The sequence below is a fragment of the Neomonachus schauinslandi genome, chromosome 11 (genome assembly GCF_002201575.2).
Source record: "Neomonachus schauinslandi chromosome 11, ASM220157v2, whole genome shotgun sequence".
NCBI lineage: Eukaryota > Metazoa > Chordata > Mammalia > Carnivora > Phocidae > Neomonachus > Neomonachus schauinslandi.
The window spans coordinates 43074980-43102550 of NC_058413.1; the positions used below are offsets into that span (position 1 = coordinate 43074980).

At 45.7% G+C, this 27571-nt stretch overlaps 1 protein-coding gene across 1 annotated transcript in view; it reads right to left on the reverse strand.

Annotated features, from left to right (window-relative positions):
- SPON1 (spondin 1) overlaps positions 1-15121 on the reverse strand; it is a 246612-nt gene extending 231491 nt beyond the window's left edge. The window contains exon 1 of the mRNA XM_021685787.1: positions 14884-15121. Coding sequence (XP_021541462.1) covers positions 14884-15121 — 238 coding nt within the window. The remainder of the gene's footprint in view (positions 1-14883) is intronic.
- Between the last annotated feature and the right edge of the window lie 12450 nt (positions 15122-27571).

Below are 27571 nucleotides of genomic sequence, written 5' to 3' on the forward strand. Positions count from 1 at the left end.
AAATTAAATTGCCATCATGTTTTTTTTGTGAAATGACAGGTTGATTCTAAAATGTATATGAAAAGGCAAAGGGTCAAGAATACCCAAGGCAATCTCTAGAAGTGAAAAGTTGGTGGGCTTGTACTACCACGTATCAAGACTTATGCAGCTATAGAAGTTCAGCCAGTGTATTCTAGCAAGGAAAGGAAAAAAGGCCAATTGTATAGTTTGGGATCCAGAAAAAGTTCCACAAGTACCTGGAAACTTGATGTATGATTAAGGATGTACTGCAGAGCAGTTGGGGGAAAAGACAATTATCTTCAACAGAGCTGCTGGGGCAACTGGTCAACTAGGTAGAAACAGGTGAATCTTGGTCTTACACATCATACACAAAATAAACTTCACACAGATGGTAGAGCTAAATGTGAAGAACAAAACAACAAAGCTTTCAGAAGTTGGCCGAGGATAAAATATGAATGACCTTGGAGTCAGAAAGACTTTTAAACAGGACATTAAAAAAAAAAAAACTGACAATAAAGGAGAAGATACATAAGTGGGATGATATAAAAATTTTGCTCAAGAAAAGACACCATTAGGAACAAGTACGGCAGAGTGTGGAAGAAGATATTTGCAACGCATTTAACCACAATTGACTTTAATCCAAAGCATATAAAAACTCTTTCAGATCAATAAGAAAAAGATAGACAACCCAATAGAGAAAAATAGGCAAAACACATGAACTAATACTTCATAAAAGAAGGTGCCCAAATGGCCAAAAAGCATATGAAAAGACACTCAACCTTGTTAGTGAACAGGGAGATAAAAATTACTGCATTTCTACCAGATTGACTAAACGTAAAAGGATTAACAATATCAAACGTTAACTGGAACTTTCACACACTGGTGAACCGAAAACAAGCAATTTTCAATGGAAAAGTCTTTGGCAGTATTTACTGAGGCTGAACACATACATACCCTATGATCCAGTAATGCCACCTAAATCAACAGGGATGCATACAGATGAGTACCACACAACACCTGTCAGAAGATTCATAGTAACATTGTTTGTATTGGCACCCAAATGGAAACACTCAATGTCCATCATCAGTAGGATGGATATGTAAGTTATGGCATATTTGTATAATTGAATGCACCGTAGTCATGAAAATGAAGGAATTACTACTACATACTACAGGAATGAACCTCATAAACATAATCAAGTGAAAGAAGACACACAAAATAATACAAAAGCTGTGTGTCTTCTTTCACTCAAGATATATATAAAGTTCAAAAACAGACTAATCTATGATGCCAGAGGTGAGGACAGCAGTTACACATGTGGCAAAGTGGAGTGAGAAGTGATCTGGAGGGGCACAAGGGATGCCTCTGGAATGCTGATCATGTTCTGTTTCACAATCTGGGGACCGGTTGCATGAGTGTATTCAACATGTGATAATTCACTAAGCTTTGTGATTTGTGAACTTTCCCACTGGTAAGTTATATTTTGATAAAAATATTATTAAGTAATGTTTCTGAATGATAAATATTCACCTTTTTGTACATCTGGGTAGTGCACTTAAAGGGCTAACCATAAACTCAGCTTCCCAGAGTGCTGCATTCCTGTCGGTTCGAAAACACTGAGGGCATACTCTACCTCACTGAATACAACCCACAAGATGGAGGCTCTGGAGGCTGAACTCAGTGTGGGGCTTTGATCCCTAATTATCGCTGGTGATGACGGTAGTACACAGTATAATCTGAAGGAAGACAGGAGATCCGATCCCTCCAGAGAGCCCCATTATATGACTCTTTCCTGAAAGAGTGTAGTATGTTCTGAGTCCCAGTAATAACTGAAGATGACAGCTCGGCAATAAATAATAGAATCTTCTCTCTAATGACGCCTCCCAAGTGCCTCCCAAGAGAGGCCATTAAGAGACCCAAGAAATTCAAGAAAAAATGCTTATGAAGGATTTAAAAACAAAAACAAAAAAAGGTCCATTCAGAGCCATCCTGTGAGCACATCCAGGGAACTGGTTGAGAGCAAAGATGTCGGATGAGCATTCTAGAGCTATCATTTATTAATTATATGACCACTGGCAAGTTATTTCACTTCCCTGTTCCCTCATTTTTAAAAAAGAAGTTAATGATATTGCCTTCCTTGTAGGAATGTGGAGAGGATTAAATAAACATTTATCACAGAGCCTGGCATAAAAGGATTCAAGACCTGTAATGGACGCTGGTGGGAGTGCTGGTGACGTTGGGGCTGAAGAAGATGATGACGAAGGTGATGATTATGATGATAAAGATCATGATGCTCAGCAGGCTGATTAACCGACAATGGTTTTCAAAAAGCTGGTCCTCAGGGACAATCATTGAACCACCAAAGAAAAACTCTAGGGGGCGCTAATGAAGGCTCACTGAGAGGACTGCAGTGGGGGTAATCCTCACAGGATTTGGGGACGATCCTCAAAGTCCAGGTTATGGGGAGATCTGGGTAAGCACTTATAATGAACAAAGTCTTCCTACAGCTCACACCCAATATAGGGTGTCCTGTGAGGTCCCCTCAGCCCCTCAGCCCCACACACCATATACCCTTTCAACACTCCTTCCCTTTTTCAGAATTCCTCTCACCCAATTTTAAGTACATACTTATTTGTAAGTTATATGTTAAATACTGGTCTCCCCTAATAACCTGTAAGCTCCATGAAGGCAGGGACCAAGTCTGTCTTAAGCTGCACTGTATTTTTAGCATTTAGTGTGCCTTTTAACACACAGTGTATGCTCAATAAGGACTCATTAAATGAATGAATGAAAAAGTGTTCATTTGTCTTCAGTGCATAGTTTGCTTCCTCCTGCTCTGGTCCCTCCTTCAAAGTTCCCCTGGGTTACCATGTGCAGTATGTCAGCCTCCCTCATCCTTTTGTTACTGAGCATTTGTCTGTGCCAGCCCAGTGCTCTGCCCCTGGAGACACAGAGAAAAGACATGGCCTCTCCCTCTAGAAGCATATAATCTAAGAGCTGGGAAGAAAAGACACATCTGCAGATATTTTTTATAACATATGATGGGTGTTCTGGAGGTAGGAACAAAGTGCTCTGGGATCCTAGAGGAAGGAGCATCTGGGTCTAAGGTGGGAGTCAGAGGAGGCTTCAAGGAGGCAGTGGCATTTGAACTCCAAGTTGAATGAGGAATAGGAGTTTGTCCAGTAGACGAGAGGACTAACAGCACTCCAGGTAGAGGGAAAGGCATGATGAGCCAGTCTTGACTTTGGAAACCAGAAGCAATTCTGTATTTCATAAAATGCAAGCTGGGAGGGAGAGTATGCTAAGAGGTCCAGGGAAGAAGGTGAACACGGGGCAGAAACTTCAAAGCCTTCAAAGCCTTGGGATACCACCCTGGAGGTGATGAGGGGGTCCTGGGGGGTTTGAGTTAGGGAACGTCATATTCAGATTTATATTTTAGGAAGATGAGGCTGGAAGTTCCATGATTACTGAATAATAGCCCTTCCCTAAAAACCAGTGGCAAGGGCCTCTCTGGCCTGCCTTGCTTGTATGAGGACCAATGTTTCACATTGGAGTCTGGCCTTAAATCTCTACACAAGGTTGAGTTCTCCCTATCCTTGGATACACTGGCCATATGCAAACCCCAGTTCCCAAATAGTTTTCTGGGTCCTTCATATGTCAGTGTATCAACCATCTAACACAAACTCTGATGAGCTGTTACCCAATTCATCTGTTGTGCCTATCACCCTCACGGGAGCTCATCCAGTACCATCATGCTCCCCACTCCACCTTTGGGTTTCAGACTCCCTAGCTCCAACCTCAGTGAAAGGATCTTGAACCAGCTCTATCACACGGCCAGCATCTGCCATCCACCTGCTAAATGTTACTGAGATGCCCCAGTCTTCTTGTCCCATACATCAACTACGGGGAACTTTAACTTCTGCCTTAACTTGCAACAGGGGGCTTACAAAGGGTGCTGAAGCAGTCCACAAGCCACAGTGGTCCCCTCCCTGCTCTGCATGACGTTCAGAGCACCAGGAAGCTGCAACTCACATGTTCACTTAGAAACTGGCACAACAGTTGAGCCAGTATTAGGCCAAAGATACTGGTGATGTGTTGACAGATGGGAAGACAGGGCTTAAAATCCAAAGGCGAGCAAGTGTGTATGGTGGGGTGGCTTGCCCTATTCCCCTGGATGGTCTTCTTTAGCCAGTGCTCCGGCATTCCCAGCCAGAGATGAAACATCTCCCATTCCAAATGAAATAGCACACATATCTAAAAATCAAAAACTGTTTTTCTATAATGGATGTAGCTAACAAGACTGGGTTCAAATCTCCCCTGTTTACTATATGTAACCTTGGGCAAGTTACTTAACCTCTCATGCTCTCAGTCTCTAATCTACTGTAAAATGGCAGTAAGAGTATTTATCTCATACTGTTATTATGACAAGTAATGAATTAATATTTGTAATAGTAAGTATATATAAATGTTAAACTAATAAGATGTCTTACAAATAAATCATTCTCTTCTATAAAATAGGGATCATCATTATCATCTATCATGAGTTTGTTGTAAGGATTAAAGGAGAAAATGTATACGAAGCACATTGCAACAGCTCAATAGAAGCTCATTCTTTCCCCCACATGCTACCTCTTCATGGGATAGCTGGGAGCCAGATGAATGAGTCCTGAGCTGACCATTATGTGGACAGGAAGAGGGATGGGTGGGAAGAAAGCTCCTGGGGACTTGGAGATGTGTCAGCCAAGAGAATGTAGCTGGGAACATGAGTGAGGGCAGGTAGCGCCAAGGGCTGCACACTGTCCAGGAGCCTCACTTCTTCCTCTACTTGGACGATCTTTGGGGCTGGATGATCTCCCTCCTGAAACATAATGTCACAGAAGGACTGTGACCCAAATTTAGTCTCTCTCCACATCCCAGTCACCTGGGTTTATGACCCAAGATGGACCAATCAGAATCCTTCTCTGAGATTTTCCCATTTGGGAGTCAAAGGGACAAGGGCTTTTCTTTTAGTTACAGAACTAACTGAAAGGATTTTCATTCACGGTTTTTGGCAGCTATCCTCCTTGTTATTTGGAGAAAGTTTATCTGTAGTAAGAAAAATGAGGACAACAGATAGAAACACAGCCAAGAGATAAAGGATGGGAAGAGTGAGACAGACAAGGTAGAAGGAAGGGGTGGAAAGGAGAGAGGCAGGAGAGAACCCTTTTGGGTTCCCAGATCCATTTATACCTGAAGCCAGACCCACCCCTAGATTTTCCAAATATGGGACTCAATAATTCTCTTTTTGCTTTACTTTGGTTGACTTTGTTCCTGTCATGTTGCCTGGAAAGAGCCTTCACTAATTTTGAAACAAAGAAAGACAATAATTCTGCCTAGACTATATGATTCCTTAGCAGGCTAGGGAGACAGTATTTGTGGCTAAACTGAAATGGCTGACCAGGAAGGTGGCAGTTGGAACATAAGTATCGACTTTAAAACCATTAACTAGATGTCAACTTGACGGAAAAACTCAAGGGATGTCAAAGGAGCCCTGACCTGCTCAACTATTCTTACCAGCTTCAATAAAGATTTCTAAGACTGCTTATCAAAATTGTAGATAATCCAAAATTAGATTATGTGGCTACATACTCAGTGACAGAATCCAGATTCATGAGTGGCTGACAGCCATAGGGATGGGCCCAAACCTGCTAGATTAAGTCTGAGGAAGATGAAGACTAAGTCAGGAGGACTCTTAGGTTCAAGAACCAGTCGCACCAGTATAGGGAGAGAAGGGAAGCAAGCCTTCCCAGCAGTTCACAGGAATTTTTGCTGGCTACGAGCTCAGCATGATCCCAGAGTACAGCACAGCTGCCAAAAGACCAAACACAAGACCTGGCAAGCCTAACACCAACACAGCGTTCAGGACAAGGGAGATAATCCTTTCCCGTGTTCCATCCCTATCAGAGCACATCTGGAGTACAAAGTGCAAGGGGACAAGAAACAGCATCCTCGAAAGAAGGCTGAAGAAAGGGGGCATTTTGTCAGAAGAGATGTCAGAGTAGGTATTTCTCCACAAACACCCCAAGGGCTGACATATGGTCAAGGGGAGACCTTATTTACTCGTCTCCAAAGAACAGAACCTGGACCAATGAGTGGAAGTTGCATGGAAAGGAAATGTTGGCAAGAGAAAAGTACAACCAGCTCAGGCTCTGCCAGTTTGAGAGTGTTGTTGCCTAAAGGAAGCTCACGATTCTTCTCTCCCCAGCACTCCACAGCTGAGGCAGGGGAAAGCTGCTATCATTCCAGCTTCGAGGACATTCTACTGGCCACTCTACTCGTGTCTCACTGCAACAGGATAGGGCAGTGGTGTGAGCAGTGCTAACGTATGTGGAGCATGGGAGGCTGCGGTGGGGCTGGGAGAGGCTGTGATGGGGAAGCATGCTTATAGAAAAGTGACCACCTTTTGGCCACCTTCTCCTTGTGTCTCCCCATCTTGTTTTAAAAGAAAAAGGGGGGGGCACGCCTGGGTGGCTCAGTTGGGTAAGCGTCCGACTCTTGATTTCAGCTCAGGTCATGATCTCAGGGTTATGAGATCGAGCCCCATATGGAGCCCCACATTGGGTTCTGTGCTGGGTGTGGAGCCTGCTTAGGATTCTCTCTCTCCCTCTCGCTCTGCCCCACTTCTGTCTCCCTCTCTATTTTAAAAAAAAAAAAAAGGACAGATAATAGATTTCTGGAATCCAGCCCTTTGTTTGGGGTGGGTCCAGTGAAGCTATGGTTTGTTTGTTTGTTTGCTTAACTTTCAAGTGATTCTGATGCATAGCTAGGTTTGGAAACCACACAAATGACCCCGCCAAGTGCTGATTCCAGGGAAATTCACTTAATAACTGGTGTCTAGGTTTGATGGATCAACAATTCTCTCTGCCTTCTTCTTCATTCAATCAGAACCAGTGTCTGAGGCTGGGAGCCCCTTCCGTTTGCTCTTTGGCTTGCTGTCCTTCTGCTCTTCACCTCTGAACCATCAATGACCCAACTTTCCAGCATGCCAATCTCCTTCCTCCCAACAGTCTTCACCTGGGACCCAGCCATCTGCCTGCCCTCACCCCCAGCCAATGCCCCCAGGGCAAGGGACATCCTTTCTCTCTGCTGCCATCACCTGGAGGTCCCTCCCTGCTGTTGGTCCCCAACCCTGGTCTCACTTCTCTGGCTGAGAGAGAAACGCTTTCTCTTTCTCCCATCTAGCTCTCTTAGAGGGAGATCTCACACCAGGATTCTTCATTTTTTTTTCCCCAAGAATAATGATTTAATGCCTGTTATGTCCACAAACTGTTCTGGGTGCTAGAAATAAATGGCAAATAAGAAAGAAACAGTCCTTGCTCTCATAAAGCTCATATTCTAGCTTGAGGAGGTAGATGATGCACAAGATAATTTCAGAGAGTGATTATGGGCTATGATGAAAATAAAATCAGGCCAAAGTAATGGGAAACATAAATTGGTGGTCAGAGAAGCCTCTTCAAAGGGATAAAATCTGAGCTGAAACTTAAAAGACAAGGGGCAAGCCATATGAAGATGTGGGCATGACCATTCTAGTCATGGGGAAGAGCATGTACAACGACCCTGGGGTAGGAATGAGCTTGGTGTGTTTGGAAAATTCAAAGGGTAGTGTTGCAGCTGCAGAGAGAAAGAAAAGGAAGGAAAGAAAATGAAGAAGGATGAAAAGGAGAAAGAGAAAAGGAGGAGGGGAGGACAAGAAGGAGGATCCTAAGAGCTTCCTATAGCACCTAGAATCACCATCCAGTTTTTATGACCTGGTCCAAGTCTGCCCATCTTCTCACACCCCTATCCCCCACACATGGTGGCTTATGCTTGGAGTCCTTCCCTGCTCTCCTGTTGTCTCACAAAGTCCATGAGGCATATTTGCAAATATCTGAGCCACAACTGTAGATAGGGTTTGAGTTACTGCCCATGGGTCTTCTGGGTCTCAGTTAATCTGTAGATGCATTTAAGTTTTCCGGAATCTTTCATGGAAGTTTTGAATATTCTGTGAAAGTTAGAAGCCTTGTCTATGTAGAGCTCACAAGGACATCTGGTGATGTCACCTAACTCCTTACCCTTCCCATCCTAGCCTCAACTCCAGCCCAGCCAAGATACCCTGTAAAAGTGGGAAATGTATACCAGTAAGAGCTGGCCAGCCATGTGCAAAGCGTTATGTGGCGGGGTGAGCTCGCTGATATTGTAGGTGCCTAAGACATCATCACACACAACGGTATGCTGTCCGAAGAAAAACAGAGGAAAGAACACCTTTGATAGTTTGGGCCACTTGCCACTCCATTCAATGCATGCACTTGCTTGAGTGTGCCTGAGAGGAGACTCTCGTTCCCTCACTCCTTCAGAGTCAGTATTTTGTACCTGTCACGTCAGTGGTTGAGGACCAGCAAATCGCTTGTTTTTCCTGTCACTCAATTGAGGGAGCATTGGTCCCTTTCAATGGTGGACAGACAATTAGAAGTGCTGGACTTACTGAGAAATGTTGGTTTGTTTCTATTCCCCACTAACAGAACTGTCTGGAAGGGGACACAAATAAGGCTACATTGAATCTAGTGCCCATGTTGTTGACGTACAATTTGAAAGGATTTTTAAGGAATAATTCTGACCTATGGGATCTTTGCTTTCCATAGTGCCTCTTGAACCTAACTCTCAAGTAAGATGGGACACCAGTCTCCTCAAATTGTCTTTCATTTTCACTCTGAATATATACTCCACCCAATGAGCTTTTGTTTCTTCTCTTTCAGTTTCTTTCCCCTTCTCCTCCTCCTCCTTCTTCCTCCCTCTCCCTTTTTTCTTCCTCCTCCTCCACTTCTTTCTCTTCCTCTTTTCTCTCTCATTTTCTTGTTTTACCCACTTCCTCCTTCATTCCTTTCTTTCGTTATAGCTTCCTCCTTTATTGAGGGAGAGGGCGAGACAGAACAGGCCACTCTGACATATTGGCCCCTTTTTTTTCTTCTCAGTATGAAACCTATCAACACCACACACACACACACACACAGCAACACTTCTTCCCCTATGGACTCATTTAGCAATTATATCAACTTCACATGCTGTTGAGAAGACCATCTAGATACATTTCACTGAGTGAGAGGATTTGAAATACTGTATTTTTATACGACTATGTATTAAAACATGTGGCAGAGATAGCTATTAGCCCTTTAAATCCATTTTCACCTTCATCCTTTTGGAAAACAACAACAACAAATCCTTTCCCCAAGTTTTAGCTGGGCATGTGGCTGCCCAGTTAAATGTTCCCAGGCTCCCTTGCAGCTAGGTGTAGTGAAGTCACTAAATTCTTACCAGTGGAGTGTGTTGGGAAGCGCTGAGCACCATTCTGGGTCACATGATGAAAAAGAAAGCTGCCTGTGACTAGAACCCAGATGTGTTTGTAGTGACACGGCTGTAACCATTCTGATGAGAACACCCCACAACAGCGCTGTCCAGCAGAAATAAGCTCAAGGCAGGTGAAATGCATTGTATTGGTTAACAAGTATCCAGTAGGGATAAGTGTAAAACAAGTAAAATTAATTTTAACACTGTGCTTTATTTAACCTAATATATACAATTATCACTTCCATATGCAATCAATATAAAAAATTATTGAGAAGTTTATTTTTCTTTCATCCCGATTTTTCAACAACCAGTGCATACTTAACACTCAGAGCACATCTCGATTTGGACCAGCTACATTTCAGGTGCTGTAACTCTTGGCCGCCTGCTGGGCAACAGAGTGCTAGGGGATTGGCAAAGCAACACAACAGAGGGAAGCTGGGTTCCTGGTTGACCCTGTGAGGCAAAGCTGTCCATCATCTTAGACTTCCCATTTACCTCTTATTTAAAACACTGTATTTTGGGGTCTCTTTGAAACACGAGCTTAACCTGTATCTTGACTAATATAACATGGTAAGAGGTTTTCCTCTCCCACAGAAATTAATATTGAGCCGCATCTGACACTCTATATAACAAGCAAATGGAGAGTAATAGTGAAAAATTCTTGATATATCAGCCCATGTTTGTGAACATATCAGCAATTACACCCTATTGTTCCAATTGAGTCCATCAGCAGCAATGGAATGACAATTTCACTGTGTATGGGGGAGTACCCAAGTTCTAACCTTGACAAATGTCGATTCGATAGGCTTTCATTTTTTGTGTGTTTTGATGTTTTTTTTTCCATTTCAGGAAACTCAAAGCAGTAAGCAATCTCTTTTAATTTTTATTATCAATTTGAACTAAATCCTTATTAAAAGGGGGCAAAGTTTAAGAAATAAAGTTACATGATAAAAAAGAGGGGAATGGTAGAAGAAAAGAGGAGAGGTGGGAGGGTGACTTATAGGTAATTACAATATCATCAACAGTACTTAATTTTTTTTAAACCCCACTAGATCAGAAATAGTTTATTTAAAAGACCTTATCCAGTTTAAATTTCTCAGATTCTCCATATGTACTTTACAAATACATAATTTTGTAGGCATGGTAGTATAAATCTGCATGTAAAAATAAACCAACCAGCAAATTAGGGGTTTTTTTCCTATCCAATTTGTTTCTGTATCCCCACAAACAAAAGGAATTGGCTAAAGATTGACAAGGTTGTTCGTGTTTCTAAATTAATTCTCTGGTTTATGAGGAAATGCAATCCTGAAGTCTATAAAAAGAAAAAAAAGCAAATGTAAATAAGGAGCCATCACTTTATACTTTGTATCCCAAGATATGTCAATTATCTTGAAATGTTGCTCCTTCCCTTCAATGAAGACTCACCATCCAGAAGGCCTAGGGTAGCTAGAGTCAATTCATTTTGTTACCCCTTCATTTCATGTGTCAAGATAGAAGACTGGTTAAGAACAAGATTTAGGAGTCAGACATCCCTTAGTTTGTATCCTGACTCCACTGATTATTAGCTGTGTGATCATGGGCAAGTTACTAAACCTCTCTATGACTTGGTCTTCTCATCTGTAAAATAAGAATAATAATAAATTGCCTCAAAGTACTGTAAGGAATAAGTGAGATGAGTAGGAAGTACTTAACACAATGTCTCATCCAGTGTCGCTGCCAAGTATTTTTCTATTTCCAAAATAATCATCTTAATATATATATTTTTTGAGCACTTACTCTATGACAGCTTTTTTTTTTTTAAACAGATTATTTCGGACTCTCACAGCAATGCTGTAAGAGGTGGGGAGCACTCTCATTTTATAGCTGGAGAAATTGTGGCTCAGAGAGGTGAAGAGGCATGCCTGAGGTCACACAGTGAATTTATGACTGAGCAGAAGTTGAAACAGACCCAGTCAACATCAAAGCCTATGCTCTTTCTACCAGACTGAGATGGAGCTCTCCGGGACACCCACTCCTATGGCATTGTGTGCCCCAGAGTGGGACAAAGAAAGAGAAAGCCAAGCAGCTTTGGAGGTCTCCAAACCTCCCGGTTTAGAATAAATCCCCCAATTATGCTTGAAGTTGGACAAGCTTTTGAAATCTCAACTGGACATTCTTTTCCCATCAAGTTCCTTGAAATTTCCCTTTAAAGAGCATCTAGGAAAAGCCACTCTCATTAGCCAGGGTCTGGCTTTATTTTCCTAATAAACAGACCTTTAGTCAGACAAAAGAGCCTCTTTTATTTTCAATCAATTCTTGAACATTTCAGCTGATTTTCTTCTATTTGGCTTGAAATTGTGATCTGGGAATGGCTGGTCCTGCAAATTGTCCTCCTATAAGGGAAGCCCCTTGAGGATCCTCAACTTGTTATTTTTAATCACTGTAATCTCCCTGTCAAAGGAGGCCATGGTTAGAAACAGAGCAGGCCTTTCAGAGCTTTCTAAAGCACAATTATTGCCAAGGGAGGGGGGACAGGGGAAAGAGGGAGGGAGAGTAGAGAGAAGTGGTGGGAGAGAGAAGGAAGTCAATATGGTACTAACAACTTGGAAAAGTTTGAATAATAATCTCCATTGGATCCTGGCTGGTGAGAAGAAACCCCATACTTTTATATATATATATATAACAGTGACCATTTTAATCCACTGTAGAATACCTAAAGGAGATCCTGGGTGGGGGATGTGGAGAGCAGAAGCTATTCAGGGATGTACTGGAATTCTGGGGACAAAGATTTCAGGCAGGAAAACAAGCCATTGATTCCAAGGCTTGTGAGGGGCTCTAACTCAAGAAAAAGTAAAAAAGCAACTCGAACACCAGGGGAATGTTAACTCCCACAGCCCTGAGTCAATATCTGAGCAGAATGCATTTGATTTACTTTTAACATAATTATTCTAAGAAAGTATAAGCCAACAGAAAATGTCACAAACTAGGGAAGCGCCCTTTTCTTCCTAACTTGGAGTGGTGGAATCAGATTTGCTAATCTCAGAGTATTTATTCAGAAGGCTGGGGCATGGTTCCTGCAACATCTTCCTTTCAAGATCTCTTAGGCACCAGAAGGGAGAAGAGGTGACCACAGGCCAACAGCCTGAGCGGGGAGTCACAGTCCAAAAGGCTAATGTTTAGGCTGGAAAAACCTGTAGGTGAAAGTCTAGTGCTCCCCTGTCCCCTAGGCCCGGTTCTCACCTCCAGGCCATGGACACTCTGGCAGTTGTGGAACCCCGCCAATCATGTGAATACCAGGTGCCCCTGCTCCCCAGGGTTGGGATACCTGTCGCACATACTCAGCCCAAGAGGGAGGATTTGTGTGGGAAGAAATACCTGGTAAGACACTGGGCATGGGCCCCCCCGACTTGCCTAAATCACCTAAAAATATCCTCTTGGGCTTATATTAATAATAATCTTAGGCTAGTGTGGAGAAATCATTCATTCATTCATTCCATTAACTCATGAGGACCCAGACAGCCACCTTTCACTGGTAGATTGTGCTGAGAACACCTTTTAATCACATACACACACATCAAAACCAAATCTGACTAGGCACACCCCTCCGTTATTAAACCAATAAGGGCCTCACATCCAACTCAAACAAACATGTACGGGGACCCTCAGGCACACTCATCTTTGTCAACTCCTTTACTCCCTACAACCACCAGAGCGGTTGGATAAATAGCTACTTTCACCGCCGCCGGGAAATAAGTTCAGAGAAATTAAAGGACTTGTACAAGGTCACACGGCTACTAAAGCCAAGTCCCTCTGACTCTAAAGCTGCCTCTTTCCCTGCCACGTGGAGCTTGGGCGGGTTCCCGAGGGAAACCAGGTCCTCGGTTTTGGTGAGGCCTCAAGAGGCGAAGGGGGGTTCGCCGTCCTCCCTGCAGTCCACGGAGAGGACTGGCTGTCTCCCAACTCCTCGGAAAGGCTGTGGCCGCACCCGCAGCCCCGCTACCCCGCCGGCTCCCTCCCGGGCTGGCCGGGGGTTCTTTCTCCGCGCAGTACCGAGGGTCCCGCCGGCCGGCGCGCGGGGAGTCAGGGGGCTCGCCCTGCGCTGAGCGCCGCCACGTGCGGGGGGCGCCCGGACGCAGCTCTGGGAAGCTCCGGGTGGACAGAGTCTGGGACACGATCCCGGGGACATAATCCCGGAAAACCGGGAGAAGCGTTCCGGGAAGGGTAGCGCCTGCTTACGGTGAACTGTGCGGCGGGGACGCCCGCTGACAGTGGCCCAAACTTTCTCCAGTGTTCTCCCACCGCTTCCTCCCGCAGCGCTCTGGGAACCCGGAAGGCGGGGATGCAAGGGCGGCGGCTTCGAGCCCACCAGCTGCCCCCAAGACCCGCTCTTCCCTGCGAGGCACCAGGGCTGACTTACGAAGAGCCGGGGCGGGGGTGGGGGAGCAGGCAGCCCGTCACTCCCCGCCCGCGGAGTCCCACCTGAGACCGGACAGGCTTCCTTCCCTGCCTCAGGTCCTGTCTCCCAACTGGAGTACGGCGGGGAAAAGATGTCTGGGGGAGATGATGGGCTGCGGAGAGAGGCGGTGGGCGGCGGGGATGGAGTCAGGGGGCTTCAGGTCTGCGCGGGTCGAGCGGCTCTCCTGGCCAGGAGGCGCTCACCTGCCTGGACATCCCCTCCCTGCGCTCAGCCGAGGAGCGTAGGCGCTACATCCCCCAGGCGCAGAGCCTCGGGGTGGCTGGAGCCAGGGTCCCCCGACCTCCAGGGAGCAGGCCTCGGGAATTTGGGCTTCCCTTTCCGTCTTCACCGGGTTTCCCTTCCCATTTCGAACCCACACAGAGCTCCTCGGAGGCCCATTCCACTGGGAGCCTGTCCTAGAAATCCAGACTCTTCTCCCTCGCCTGGGACCATCGGAAAATTATTTGGAGTTCTTGCCGGGGACCCTTCCGAAAGCTTCAGGCTCTTCCTCCCCTCCTCCCCGTGCCCCGGGACCAGTCAAGGGAGAAGCCGAAGTCCCTTTTCCTGAAGGCATCTGTCCGAGGAAACCGGAGTGACCATCCCGGGGGGGCTGCTCTGAGAGAAGCTGGTATCCTCCCCTTCAGGGACGGGAGAGGGGAAAGGCTGTCCCCCACCTGGTCTGGCACCCGACAGAGAGAAACCAGGGTTCCCTCCACTCCTGAAGCGGACCTGGAGGAAGACGGGTTTCCACTGCTCTCCCGGAGCGGGCCGGGGTGGGGAGAAGCCAGGTTCCCTCCCAGCCAGGCCGGCGTGGCGCGTTGCCCGGCTGCAGCCCACGCCCGAGAACCGCGCGTCCGAGATGAGGCTGCCCCGCGGGGCTGCGGCCCCCACGACGGCCCCGGACGCGGGCTCGGGAGCCGCGCGGAGCTCGCGGCGAGAGGGGCTGAGGGCGGTCAGGACAGAGGGCCCTTGCCGGGCTCTGCCGGCACCGTGCGCCCGGGGACCATGCGCCCTCCTCCGGCACCGCGCGGTCGGCGCCCTTCCGGGGGCCGGGTTCCGCGCCCCCAGCGCGACGCCGGGCCACTTACCACGGTAGCTGGTTCCCGGCTTGTAGAAGTCGGGGTCGCCCTCCACGCGGAGGCTGAACTCGGTGTAGCCCTCGCGCCGCGTGCCCTGGGCGCGCAGGATGCGGCTGCAGTAGCCCTCCGACTTGGGCACTTTGTCCAGGGTCTCGTCGGAGAAGGCCAGCGCCGCGGCCAGGGGCAGCGCCAGGGCCAGCAGCGCTGGACTCCGACTCAGCCTCAGGGGCGCTGGGGACAGCCTCATCCTCGCGGGCGCTCAACTTTGTGCCGCTGCCGCTGGCCCTCGCCACGCGACGCCTGCCCGAAGGGGTCCCCGGAGAAGCGAGACCTGGCGGAGCCCGGGCGGGGAGCGGGAGCTCGGAGCCGGCGCCGGCAACCGGGAGACCGTGCGGGTCTCGGTTGGCGGCTGCCGAGCTGCGCCGCGCTGAGCTGAGCTGAGCTAGCGGAGCCGCGCGAGGAAGGGAGGGCGGCGGCGTAGGGGGAGGAGGGCGGGCTGACTTTGCCCAGATCCCCGAGCGCAGCGCTGTTTTGTTTCCGAGCTAGCGATTAGCTGCGCGGCCGTGTTTATTTTGCGACGCTGGATTCCCAGGGTCTGGCGAGGAAATTCATAAGGCACGGGGACACGACGGGCTCTGTCCCACCACCAAGGAGGCTGCTGCCCAACCCCAGCTACACCTTTGCACCCTGCGGAGTAACAAAACTAACTTCTGTTGCACACCTACTTTGTGCTTACCAGTATGCTGGGTGGGTGGCGAAGGGTCTCTGCTCACCTTCTCCACTCTCCCTGCACACAACAAACATGACCTTACTTTCACTCATTTTACAGATGAGCAAACTGAGGCCTGCAGCTAAACAGTTAAGGCAGGGTCGGATGCCATGACTGTGTGACTCTATTGCTCTTTTGGAGCAGGTCAGACTGGAGGATGAGAAAGGAGCAGAATGACTCATCCAACTGCGCCCAGTAGGCACAGCGCCTACAGCCTGTAATATTTTTGGAGACTCCTGAAAATATTTTCTTTAAAATCAGAAGAAAAAAAACCATTTAGGTCTAATAAAATGTTATACTATATAATGTTAATATATTTCTACTTATACCTACGCAGTCATAAAATAGAATGTTTACTGTTGTTTTATGAAGGAAGGAGATCCCAAAGACAAAAGTGCCTAAGTCCCCGGGGAAGTCCTCATATAGCCCTAGAAAGGAGTTTCAAAAGGTTCAAAGAAGTCTGTGTTTTCTTGGCTTAGATTTTAGTTCAGGTTCTCAGTCCCCAGTAAGCGATGTTTAGAGAGGAACTGAGCCTGAGGCACCAACGCCAAGGCCAGACAGGAAAAGGCCCAGGTGAAGGAATCTCAACCAGTGTTTCCCTGGGGACAGACTTGGAGCAAACCTTAGTCCTGCCACTCACCTTCTGTGAGGCGTTGGAGATTTATTTAGTCTCTCCAACCTCCAGTTTCACGCTCTGGAGGGAGCGTGTGTGTGTGCGCCTCCAGGCTAATAAGCCCTTCCTCTAGGGGGTGCTAGAGTCCAATGAAATGACCCATATAAAACACCTGGCCTAGCCTCCATGCCCGGCCCCCCCCAATGGGTAGGTCTGGGCTGGTCCTGGGTACCACAGCCTTAAGGCCCCTGCCTCCCCTCAGTGTGCACAAGCATCCCTCTCCAAGGGCTTTCACAAGTTTTGGTGACCCCTCTTCCTCCCCCTGGGTCATCAACACATCTTAAATGCCTACATTTAAAAAGCAATCTCCTTTGCTTTCCAGGTCAGGTTTGTCCTCTTTGACATCACTAACTAACTGCCCAGAAGAGCTGTCTGCATTGGAAATCTCCATTCCTCCACACCTGCTCACTTAACTTTCCAATCCTTGTCCTGGGACTCCCGCTGAGACTATTAACTGAGCACCTTCTCTCAGAAGTCACCCACGAGTGCCCCCTTACTGAAGCCAATTCTGCTTTTTTTTTTTTTAAGATTTTATTTATTTATTTGACAGAGAGAGACACAGTGAGAGAGGGAACACAAGCAGGGGGAGTGGGAGAGGGAGAAGCAGGCTTCCCACGGAGCAGGGAGCCCTATGCGGGGCTCGATCCCAGGACCCTGGGATCATGACCTGAGCTGAAGGCAGACGCTTAACGACTGAGCCACCCAGGCGCCCCCAATTCTGCTTTTTTCTCAGTCCTGACCTTCTTTGACCCTCAGGAGCACCTGATCCAGCTGACCAGCCCTCCTTCATAGAGGTGACACTCGGATTCATGTCTGTGTCCCAAGTGAATTATCTCCCATGTCACTGGCTTGGAGCTCATGCTAGATTCTATGGTGCATAGTGCCAATCATCCAGCACACTCTTGTTGAGTGCAGATTTGGTGCCAAGTCTGTGCTCAGCAGTGGGCCCCATAGGGAACAAAGATTCATTCATTCATTCATTCATTCATTCATTCATGTTGAAGGCCGACCATGTGCTCAGCACTAGGACACAAGACAGACTTATTACTTGTCTTTGTGGATCTTACAATCCAGTGGGAAAAGCAAACATTAAATACATAGTTACACAATCTTTTCAAATTATACTTGTGATATATGCTACAAACTAAGATAAGTGTTGTATAGATTTTATCTCAGAGGACGGGAATGCATATACAGAGATGAATAAAATGTGGCTTCTGCCTTTACAGATCTTACTGTATGTCCAATAACCCACATATGTGCTCTTTTCATCTGAATCAACACAGTCAAATCTAACACGGATATGGGCGGGTATGGAGCGGGCAGGGATGTAAGAGTTAATTTTTTATTAAACATTGACAGGAAAACCATGTCAAGTAGGAGGCCCATTTCCCCTCCCGCCTTGTTTCCCAAATTAGGAACCTATAAAATCTCCTGTCTAGGAGCCACAGCTAGTAAGGGGGAAAGATGCAAGATTCAAAACAGGCCTCACCGAACACAAAACTGGGGTTCTTCCCACTACACAGTGTTGACCTCATCATCTGGGCTATGACAGCCAGCTTTAAGCAGCCCATCAAGCTCCAGGGCCACTCCTCAAGCTAGATTTCCCCAACCCAGCTCTGCCGTCACGTCAGACCTCTGTTCTCTCTCCGCACATCCAATCCATCACCAGGTTTCACCTTCTAACTACCTCTTGAACCTGTCCACTTCTCTCCATCTCCTCTGCCACCACACCAGTCAGATGTCACCATCTCTCAGCCTCCTAATTGGGCTGCCCACGTCCACTCTTGTTCCCCTCCAAAATGCCTTCTGTGCTGAAGCCCAAATGATCCTTTTTTTAATTTTATTTTTTTATTATGTTATGTTAATCCCCATACATTACATCATTAGTTTCTGATGTAGTGTTCCATGATTCATTGTTTGCGTATAACACCCAGTGCTCCGTGCAGAATGTGCCCTCCTCAATACCCATCGTGGGGCTAACCCATTCCCCCACCAAATGATCCTTTTTAAAATGCAGACTTGAATGTAATCCCAAGGTTAAAACCCATTTCGGTGGCTTTTCAGGGCTCTCAGAACAAAGAAAGAATCTTCAACATGGCCTCCAATGCCCTCCTGAATCCTCTCGGGCCATGCACCCCTTCTGTCACAGGCTCCAGCCCCCCCCGGGCTCCTCGGTGTTGTGAGTGTGTGCCTGTCCTGTTCTCTTGGCCTATAGTCTCTCCCCCCTGCCACCGTCCTCAGCCAACTTCTGAGCATCTCTCAGATCTCCGTGCAAAACTGCTTCCTCAGAGGAGTCCTTCCTGATTGCCTATTTATATGCTCCTCCTTATATGCTCTCCTGGAACCTGATATATTTTCTCTTAATGTTCTCAAGATTTATAATTCCATATTCATTTTTATATTTGATTGTCACATTTTGTATTTATTCCATGTCTGTCTCTGTCACTAGATTCCAAGCTCTGTAAGGGTAGGGACTGCCTCTGTGGTTCACCACCCTATTCTCCATGCACCCCATGTTCTAGGAATAAAAAGTCGTTCACAGCCCAAGCTCTTCAAGTGACCTTCAAGGCCCTTCATGATTTGGTTCTAGACCCCAGACTGAGCTCTCAGTGCTGTCAGCTGGGTTCCCTGTGTCCCCCACTTTTAGTCCTACCTTGCACGTTTGCCAGCAGCTTTCCCATCACCTAGAATGCCTTCCTCTCCTGCAACCCATTTATATTCCCTCCTCCGTGGAATGAGATCCTGCATTCTCTCCTCTAGACATCAGTAGAACTTACGAGGAGAAAGTTCCATATTTTGACTATTGTGTTCTGGTGGATTGTCATGAACTGTTTTGTGTGTGTCTATGTCTCATCTCTTAGCAATGAATCCAGTTTACTTTCTATTTAATTTCCTGTTCAGATGTTTTGTTCTGTTGTAAAATACACTGGACTTCAAGAAATCTCTTTCCAGTTTTGTAGCCTAAGGCAGAGCTGATGTTAGTTGCTAGGGTGTTGCTAGGGAAAGTCATTTAGCCAGGGCAGATAATTAACTTTATCAGTGTGTGTGGGTAAGTCACAGAAAAGAAGAGCTGGGGGCCCTACTTATCCAAGGGAAAAAAAAAAATTCCTTTGATTGGTAAGAGGTGAGATCAGCCTTTTTTTTTTTTTTTTCCTTTAAGAGAGAAGGGAAAAAGAAGTTTCTAGATTAGCGTTTTTCAGAGTATGGCCATTGAAACACAAGCGTTAGATGTTTGCCTCCAAAGCTGATTCCAAAATCCCACCCCGGACCTATTGAATCTGCACTTTGAACAAATTCAAGCCAAAGTTTAGGAAACCACTGTCTCAGACTTGAAATGCAAGGGTTCCAGTCTGGGTTTCCCACGTTTTGGCTACATAAAGCTGAGTGGTCTTGGCGTCAGAGGACCAGTTTAAACTATTTTCAATGTACAAAATTGAAAACAGTAATACACATTTTGCCTTCATCCTGGGGTTTTGAGAAATAAATGGGTAATGTGGTAATAATTTGTAAACCTCAAAATGATTTACACAAAAATTAGTATTGTTACTCTTATTTTATTAATTTAGAACAAGAATCAGGAAATACCTATATTACTCTAACTCCTAGAGCTATACTCAGAGGCTTTCATGGAAAGGGGTTTCTAGAAAAAGAAAGTAGATAGATAATGATGGAAGCTGAATCACTCTGAAAAATCTATTTGTAACCTTTCATGCAGAAAAGCTGTCTACCTGTGAGCCAGTAGGTTTTGAGACTAAGTTATGGAAGATGAATACAAGAAGTAAAATTTCTAGGGGTGCCTGGGTGGCTTAGTCGGTTAAGTGGCCAACTCTTGATTTCCGCTCCGGTCATGATCTCAGGGTTGTGGGATCGAACCCTATGGTGGGCTCTCTGCTCAGCAGGGAGTCTGCTTCTCTCTTTCTCTCTCTCCCTCTCCTTCTGCCCCTCCCTCCATTTGTGCACTTTCTCTCTCTAAAATAAATAAATAAATCTCTAAAAAAGAAAAAAGACGTAAAATTTTTAAAAATTATAAAAGCAGAAAAATCAAATGGGGCACCTGGGCAGCTCAGTCCATAGAGCATGCGACTCATGATCTCAGGGTTGCAAGTTCAAGCCCCATGTTGGGTGTAGAGCTTACTTAAAAAAAAAAAAAAGTCAATTAACTGAAGAGATACTTATCCAACACCTGCTCTGTACCAGGCATTGGCCATATCCTATGTAGCTGCCCTACGTTTGTAATTCTGAAGCTGATTTGGTCCATCTCACAGCTCCGCCCAAGATATGAGCTCTCTGTTCACTTGGTCTCTCCAGTCCTTTGGCCTCCATTCAGTTTTGCCCTTCCTTCTACCCCCTGGAGCGTTTCTCTATCTCTTTCCCACTGCTGTGTCCAGATCAGCATTCTAAAAGGTCCTCCAAAAGTCCCTCTTACTTTAAAGCATCCAGTTTATACTTCATCCTCCCTCATTCTACCTCCATCATCTATAGCCTCCAGGTCATTCCCCTGCAGCCACAGAAAACTCTGCCACTGGCCACTGGCTTCCTGCCCAGCCTAACATTTGCTATAGTCTTGGGAGACTAGAAAGTCTGAGGGCTGTACAGCCATCTGTCTAACCTCTTCTACTCCGACAAGCGTGGCTTCCTCCACGTCAGCAGCCATCACTGACAGAAATCTCACTTTGGAGATCTTGATTCCCAGCAGCCCTCCTTCATTCCATTTTTAGCTTTCCCACGTCCCCACCCCCTTGACCCCTCTGTGTCATTGAGACCTTCTATTGCCTATTCACTTCTGACTTTCCCAGCCCATCTTGTGGTCAACTCCTTTCCCACCCTGTCTGGACACCATGCTTAACCATTTTAACCACATCCTCACCAAGACTCTTCATGACATCATCTCTTTTACTTTGCTGCCTAACTTCTCCAACTAACTCCCAACCCTAGATCAACTAAGCAGAACGATGGAGCTACCTCGGCCTTCTGAGTTCTGCTGCATTAAGCCTGGTAACCCCACCAATTGCCCTACTACAAAGCCATGAATTCTGTTCTTAACCACAGTTTTTAAATTTATTCCTAACCAGTTTCCTCTCCCATTCTTCACGGTACCTTATTTCTCTCTTCTACTCCTTACCACCTTCTCAAACCTGCTCAATCACCCTTGATATTCTCACTCTTTGGAGGGGAGGAGGGGTAACCTGGTCTCTTATTTCACCCCCCCAAATAGAAGACATCCCCAGATCTCTGTCTCCTCTATTATCGCACCAAATTGGCAAAACCCAAGTTCATATCTTGCCCCAAAGGCAGAAGGGTTTGACTCTTCTATTCTTCCAAGGCTGATTCCCTACCTGTGTTCTTGTCCTCAATTCCCTCTTGCCTTCTGCAGAACGCTAACCTGGCTGTGAACCTCTCTGCCTCTTGGACGTCAGGTTCCCTTCCTGTTCACCTCTGCAGCCTGCAGGCATGTGTGAGTGGGTGAGTCTCCCCCCCATCTTGGGATGGTGTCAGGAGTGGGCAGAGAGGTGGCACCAGGCATCGCTGGACATCTCTCCCATCTTCTCTCCCTCTCTGGCTGTGTGCTTCAGGTCTGTTGAAAGAGATGCCCCCCCCCCACCCCTGCTATACTGCTGCTCCCTCCGTTTTTATTCATTTTCACATGAGATGCAGTTTGGGATCAGCTCATATCTCTTTATTGACTGCTCCAACAGAGTTCACCTAAGACCTCTGACTTGCCATAGCCGTTGTCTGAGTTCAGCTAGACACAAGTCATCAGGAAGAGCCCTGCCATTGCACAGCTGAACGGGAACTCACCACTAAAAGAGGTTAAAGGGAATTGCACAGTGGGAATAGGTCTAAGCCATAGGCCTAAGGTGTAGACCTGGTCCCAGCCTGGAGACCTCTCAGCCTTTCCGCTTTGGATTTATGGAGAAGAGAGAGCATCGTTGTCTGAATGTAGTACAGCCCGCGAGGTGCAGCTGTGGGCAGCACCCAAGACCAAGCCCTTGCGAGTCCAGCCATGCACGGGACCCAGACTCCGCCCATATTCCCCCTGTGGCTTTCTTGCTATGAATCCAGCAACTGGGACCAGGCAAAGCCACCTCTGAAGTTTTGGAACTTCATAGCTTAGACCACATGACCGCGGCACATTACTGCCACCTGGTGATAGAGAACAGAACACGCAGCGATATTAAGTAGGACTCAAGGTCACCTCCATGGGCTTATTTTAGAGTAGTTCGTTTGTTCTTTGATAATAGAGTCACTGGGTTTTCCACTGTGTTTAGAATAATGTGTCTGCATGCAGTAGATATTCGGCGAATTTTTGGTGAAATTTAATCCTTTCAATCAACAAATACTTATTGATTAACTAGGAGGAAGGTAGTACAAACAGAACAAAATTCCTGCATTCGAGAAGCTGCAGAGACAGACCAAGCAGATATTTGTAAAACAAAGAATCGTATGTACTATTAATGAGAGCCCAAAGAAGGGAGTGACTGATTCTGATTGGGGTGAGGGCCCAAGAAAAGGTGACATTTGAAAAGGCACTCGACACCTTCTTACAAGACAGATGAAGAGTTGCGGATTGGACAAGGGGTCAGGTGTTCTAGGCAGAGGGAGCAGCTAGTGCAAAGGCAGAGATGTGTGAAAAGGCAGGATGTGTCCAAGGCAATAGGTCTCCAGCTCAGAAGCTAGGTGGGAGTTGGGGACAGAGACCTGGAAGTTGGTAAGATCTTATGCCCCAGCCGTCCCTTTAAGACACTCTCAAAGCTTAGCTGTCCTTTGCTACTTCCTCTCTGCTTTGGGCTCTGATTTCCAAACAAAAAGACCAATTTGATAAATGTGCCATTACTAGAATGCTAATGGATAAAAGAATAATCTTCCGTGTCCCCTACCTGGCTCACCAGGTGACATATGGGGCTGTCACAGCTGTGTATGAGAGTGAGCCAAAGAAGTACGATGCTAGGCGGTGTAACCTGGAAGGTAACTGTGGTCTTGGGGAGCTTCCAGAGCTTGTTGGCTGATAGCCCCTCTGCTCACACCCAAGGCTAGAAGGAAGCACCGTGAGAGGAAAATAGAGAAGAAAATGGACCCACATTCTTTCAGCTTGATGCCATGAAGAAACAGAGGGAGGGAAGGAGACACAGTAAAAAGAAGAGGAGGTCAAGGGAGAACATAGAAATGGCCAGAAAGTGTATTTAGTACAAAAAGGAATACACAGGAGAAACAAAGAAAGGGCAGAGGAAAAGACGCTTCTCCCTTCCTATTACCATAATGAAGTGTCTATGTGCTACAAACAGACAAAAAGCCTTCTTTGCCTTCCAATTAACTGTGGCCCAAATTTTGCACCTCTCCCAATCTGGAAGATATAATTGCTGAAGCAGCAGGTTTATGGATTGGATCGTGGCTTAAATAAGCTGCATACAATTGGTACTTCAAATACACACCCAAAGAGCGAGGACCTGGAAAAAAACAAAGTCCCCAGAACACAGTTCAGCCCCAAACTCATTTCTCTTGGAAAACTGAAACCAAATTTATTGGTCTGAGTGTTAAGAGAGAGTAAGAATAAAACACATTTTATTCATTCATTCAATAGCGATGACATTGACAATGCTGGGCCCTTTATTGTATCTCAGACAGATGGGAGGGCATGCCTCCTACTTACAAAGGGCTTGCTATACTCAGAGCAGATGGTCCCATCCTGCTAATTTGAGCCAGACAGCGGTGGTCTAAGTGCTTCTCGTAAATGGACTCATCTAATCCTCATGACAACCTGGTTACTTTTATTACCCCCATTTTGCAGATGAGCAAAGTGAGGCACAGGGAGGTCAGGTGACTGGCTTGCCCAAGGTCACAATCTATTTGAGAGCCCATGCAGGTCTATAAGAGACATTTCAGTGCCAGTTAAAGACCAAAACAAATGGTCTCTGTGTTTCTTGCAGAGTCCCCAGAGGGAGAAACCCCCATAGGCTGGTGAGGTCCAGAGGTTTCATGGAAGCAGTGAGGCCTGCTGGAGGGGTAGTATTTGGAGAGACGAGGGGGGAGAGGTGCCCTGAGTAGCACTGACTGCAGGGGCAAGTGGCGGAGGAGTGAGGTGACTCTCGGTCTGGAGCAGAAGGCCCGTGGCAGAGAATCACAGGGGAAGCGGTCACGACAGTGACAGAGCTGTGATGAGCCTGCAGTACTGGGAGTTCCTCTTGAGAAGATTTAAATGTGAAATGAGCTTTATTTCTCGGCCCAGTGCATTTTAATGCTGTGATACAGAAGCCAGAATTCAGGGAGCATTCATTCATCAGGCTCCATTAACTCATTAAACTTACATTTCACTTTTGTCTCTGTTCCTTCATTCTCCTTAACAAGTCCTGGCATCTCTGATGCTGATCTTTTAGAAAGATTCTTAGGTGGATTGTCAGTCTCCTTCCTTATCCTTGAAAACACAGCTCAAATGGCACCTCCATGAAGCCTTCACTGATGCCCCGGGCAGAGCTGTTACTCTTGTGTGCACCAGGCTCCTTGTGCATGACCCCTGCAGTACTTACCACCTCGATCACCATCCATGTAGACGTCCATGTAGACATCTATCTCTCAGAAGACCCCAGGGTCCTTAAAAGGTGGAACTGTTTCCTTGGTATCCCTGGTGCCTTGCACAGTGCCTGGCATGTAGTAGATGCTCAGTGTCTGCTGAATGAATGAAGGAATAGATGAAGGAATGAATGAGTCACCATCATTATATTGGAAGGAATCAAGAAGATTATCTGGCTCCTTAATCTCTTTTAAAAACTCTATAAAACCAAAGTAGCTTCCTAGAACTCAGTTGCATTTATAGTAGCCTATTTATTTATTGCCTTCATTACACTCATCACAACCTGTAATTATTTGACTTGCTCGTTCCCTCTCTTAGGACAAGGCAAACCCCATATGAGTGCAGGTGCCTCACCTGTCTTGCTCACTGTTGCATCTACATCTCCTTACACAGTGCATGGCATGTAGCAAATGCTCCACAGATAGTTGTTGGATGAAAGAATACCACACCTCCAGTTAACTATTCAGATTCCTTTTGGATTTCTCAAGTGAAGGGCAGAGGGTAGTATAAACATAAAGCATAATTCCTGCCTTCAAGAAGCTGCAAAGACAGACAAAGCAGATATTTGTAAAACAAGAATCACATATAATGAAAGCACAGAGAAGGGAATGACTGATTCTGATTGGGGTGACTTTCCTTTAGATGATTCTAATTATTAGGCAAAAATTCTTTCTATTGAAGTAAAAACTACCCTGCTAGGATCCTTACAGAATACGCCTAACTCTCTGCCAAAAAGTAGACTGTGGTTTTTTAAAAATATGTCCCCAGCTTCTTTGAGACTACTTCCTTCCAAAGGTAGAGCTTAATCTTCCTCCCCATGAGTGTGAGATGGACTCAGTGACTCACTTCTAATGATCAGAATAATACAGAAATTATGGTGTATGGTTTCAGAGATAGAGTCATGAACGGCACCCTGACTTCTTCCTTGCTCTCTTAGATAGCTCACTCTGGGGGATGTTATCTGCCTTGTTGTGAGGACATTCATGCTCCCCTATGGAGAGACTCACGTAACAGGAACTGAAACCTCCTGCCCTGTGAGTAAGCTGTCTTGGAAATGGATCCTCCAGCCCCAGTCAAGTCTTCGGATGACTGCAGCCCCTATGGACATTCTGCCCGCAACCTTGTGAGGGACCCCTCACAAGCTAAAGCCACCCAGATAAGCCACTTCTGAATTTCTGACCTACAGAAATGATAAGATAATAAATATTGTTTTAAGCAATTGAATTGTGGTGGAATTTGTTACACAGCAACAGATAACTAATACATAACTCCTTAAGTGTTTGTTGAAAATTACCATGTGGCACTATTTTCTTCTCTTTTCCAGGTTAGACATGGTTTCTGGATCCCTCATCATCCTCTTCTCTCTCCCAAGGGCATGTTGCACCTTGTCGCTGACCCTGAAAAAGGCTGGCACCAAGAATTGAATATAGAATATAAGGTATAGCTGTGTTATCCCAGAAGAGAGAGGCTATATCTTCCCCATCTAAACATGGTCACATCATGCTATCAATCGACATTGACTTTTTGCTTCATTTTATTGTGAAAATTTTCAAACATATGTAAAAGTTGAAAAAACTGTATAATTAACACCCATATATCCACTACCTAGATTCCATAACAATCATGCTTTATCACAAATCCATCTATTCATCCCTCTATCATTTCTTTTGTCCTTATTTGTTTGATGCATTTCAAACAAGTTGAAGACATCCACATTGACCTTTCAGCCAACCCAAATCTCCACATCCTTTACTTACTTGCTTACCTCTCCTTACCTATTTGTTCTCTATCCCCTGCTTGGTCCTGAAATACAGGACTTGTTTACATTTACTAGCATGGAAAGCAGAATGGCACAGGGAAAATATAATAAGTTTTGAAGGTGGATAGACCTGGGAAGGAATCTAGTTCTTTTATGTCCTATTATGTGATATTGAGCAAGTGACTCAAACTCTTGGAGTCTTGTTTTTTTCATCTATAAAATGAGGATGATAGAAAGACCAACACTTCAGGATTATTTAGAGGACAAGAGATTACGCATGAAAAGTATTTAGCATCATGTCTGGCATGTAGGAGGTGTTTAGTGAATGATAGCTAATATTATTTGGTCCACCATTCCTGTCCATCTAGTTAATTTTGGATTCTGAATCTGTCATTCCAGATTTACATAATCTTTAAGTCTATAAGTTCTGCTAGATATTCATGCTAGAAACTGACATAGAACGTGACTGGGACAAGTTCTGAATCTCTGTCAGTTATATATATATATATATATATATATATATATATATAGTTATTGTTCTAAAGTCTGATATTAATTAAAATAATACATTGTGGCACTAATAGGTACTGCTTACAGAGCTGACATTGACTCTTTAGCAGCAGTCCTTTGAGTCTTTTAACCAGTTGTAAATCTACCTTACTCTATTGTCACATCATCTATATTTCTCCATCTGATCTATAAGAACATTATAAGTGACTTTATTAAATGTCTGCTGATGATGAATGCACTTACTACATGTACATATTTCCTTCTCTACCAGCCTAGGAACATTTTCATTGAAGAAAAGTCAATTAATTCACTTGGCAGTTCCTTTGCAAACTCATGGCACTTCCTAGTGATCAAGTCTTTCTTTCTTTCTTTTCTTTCTTTCTTTCTTTCTTTCTTTCTTTCTTTCTTTCTTTCTTT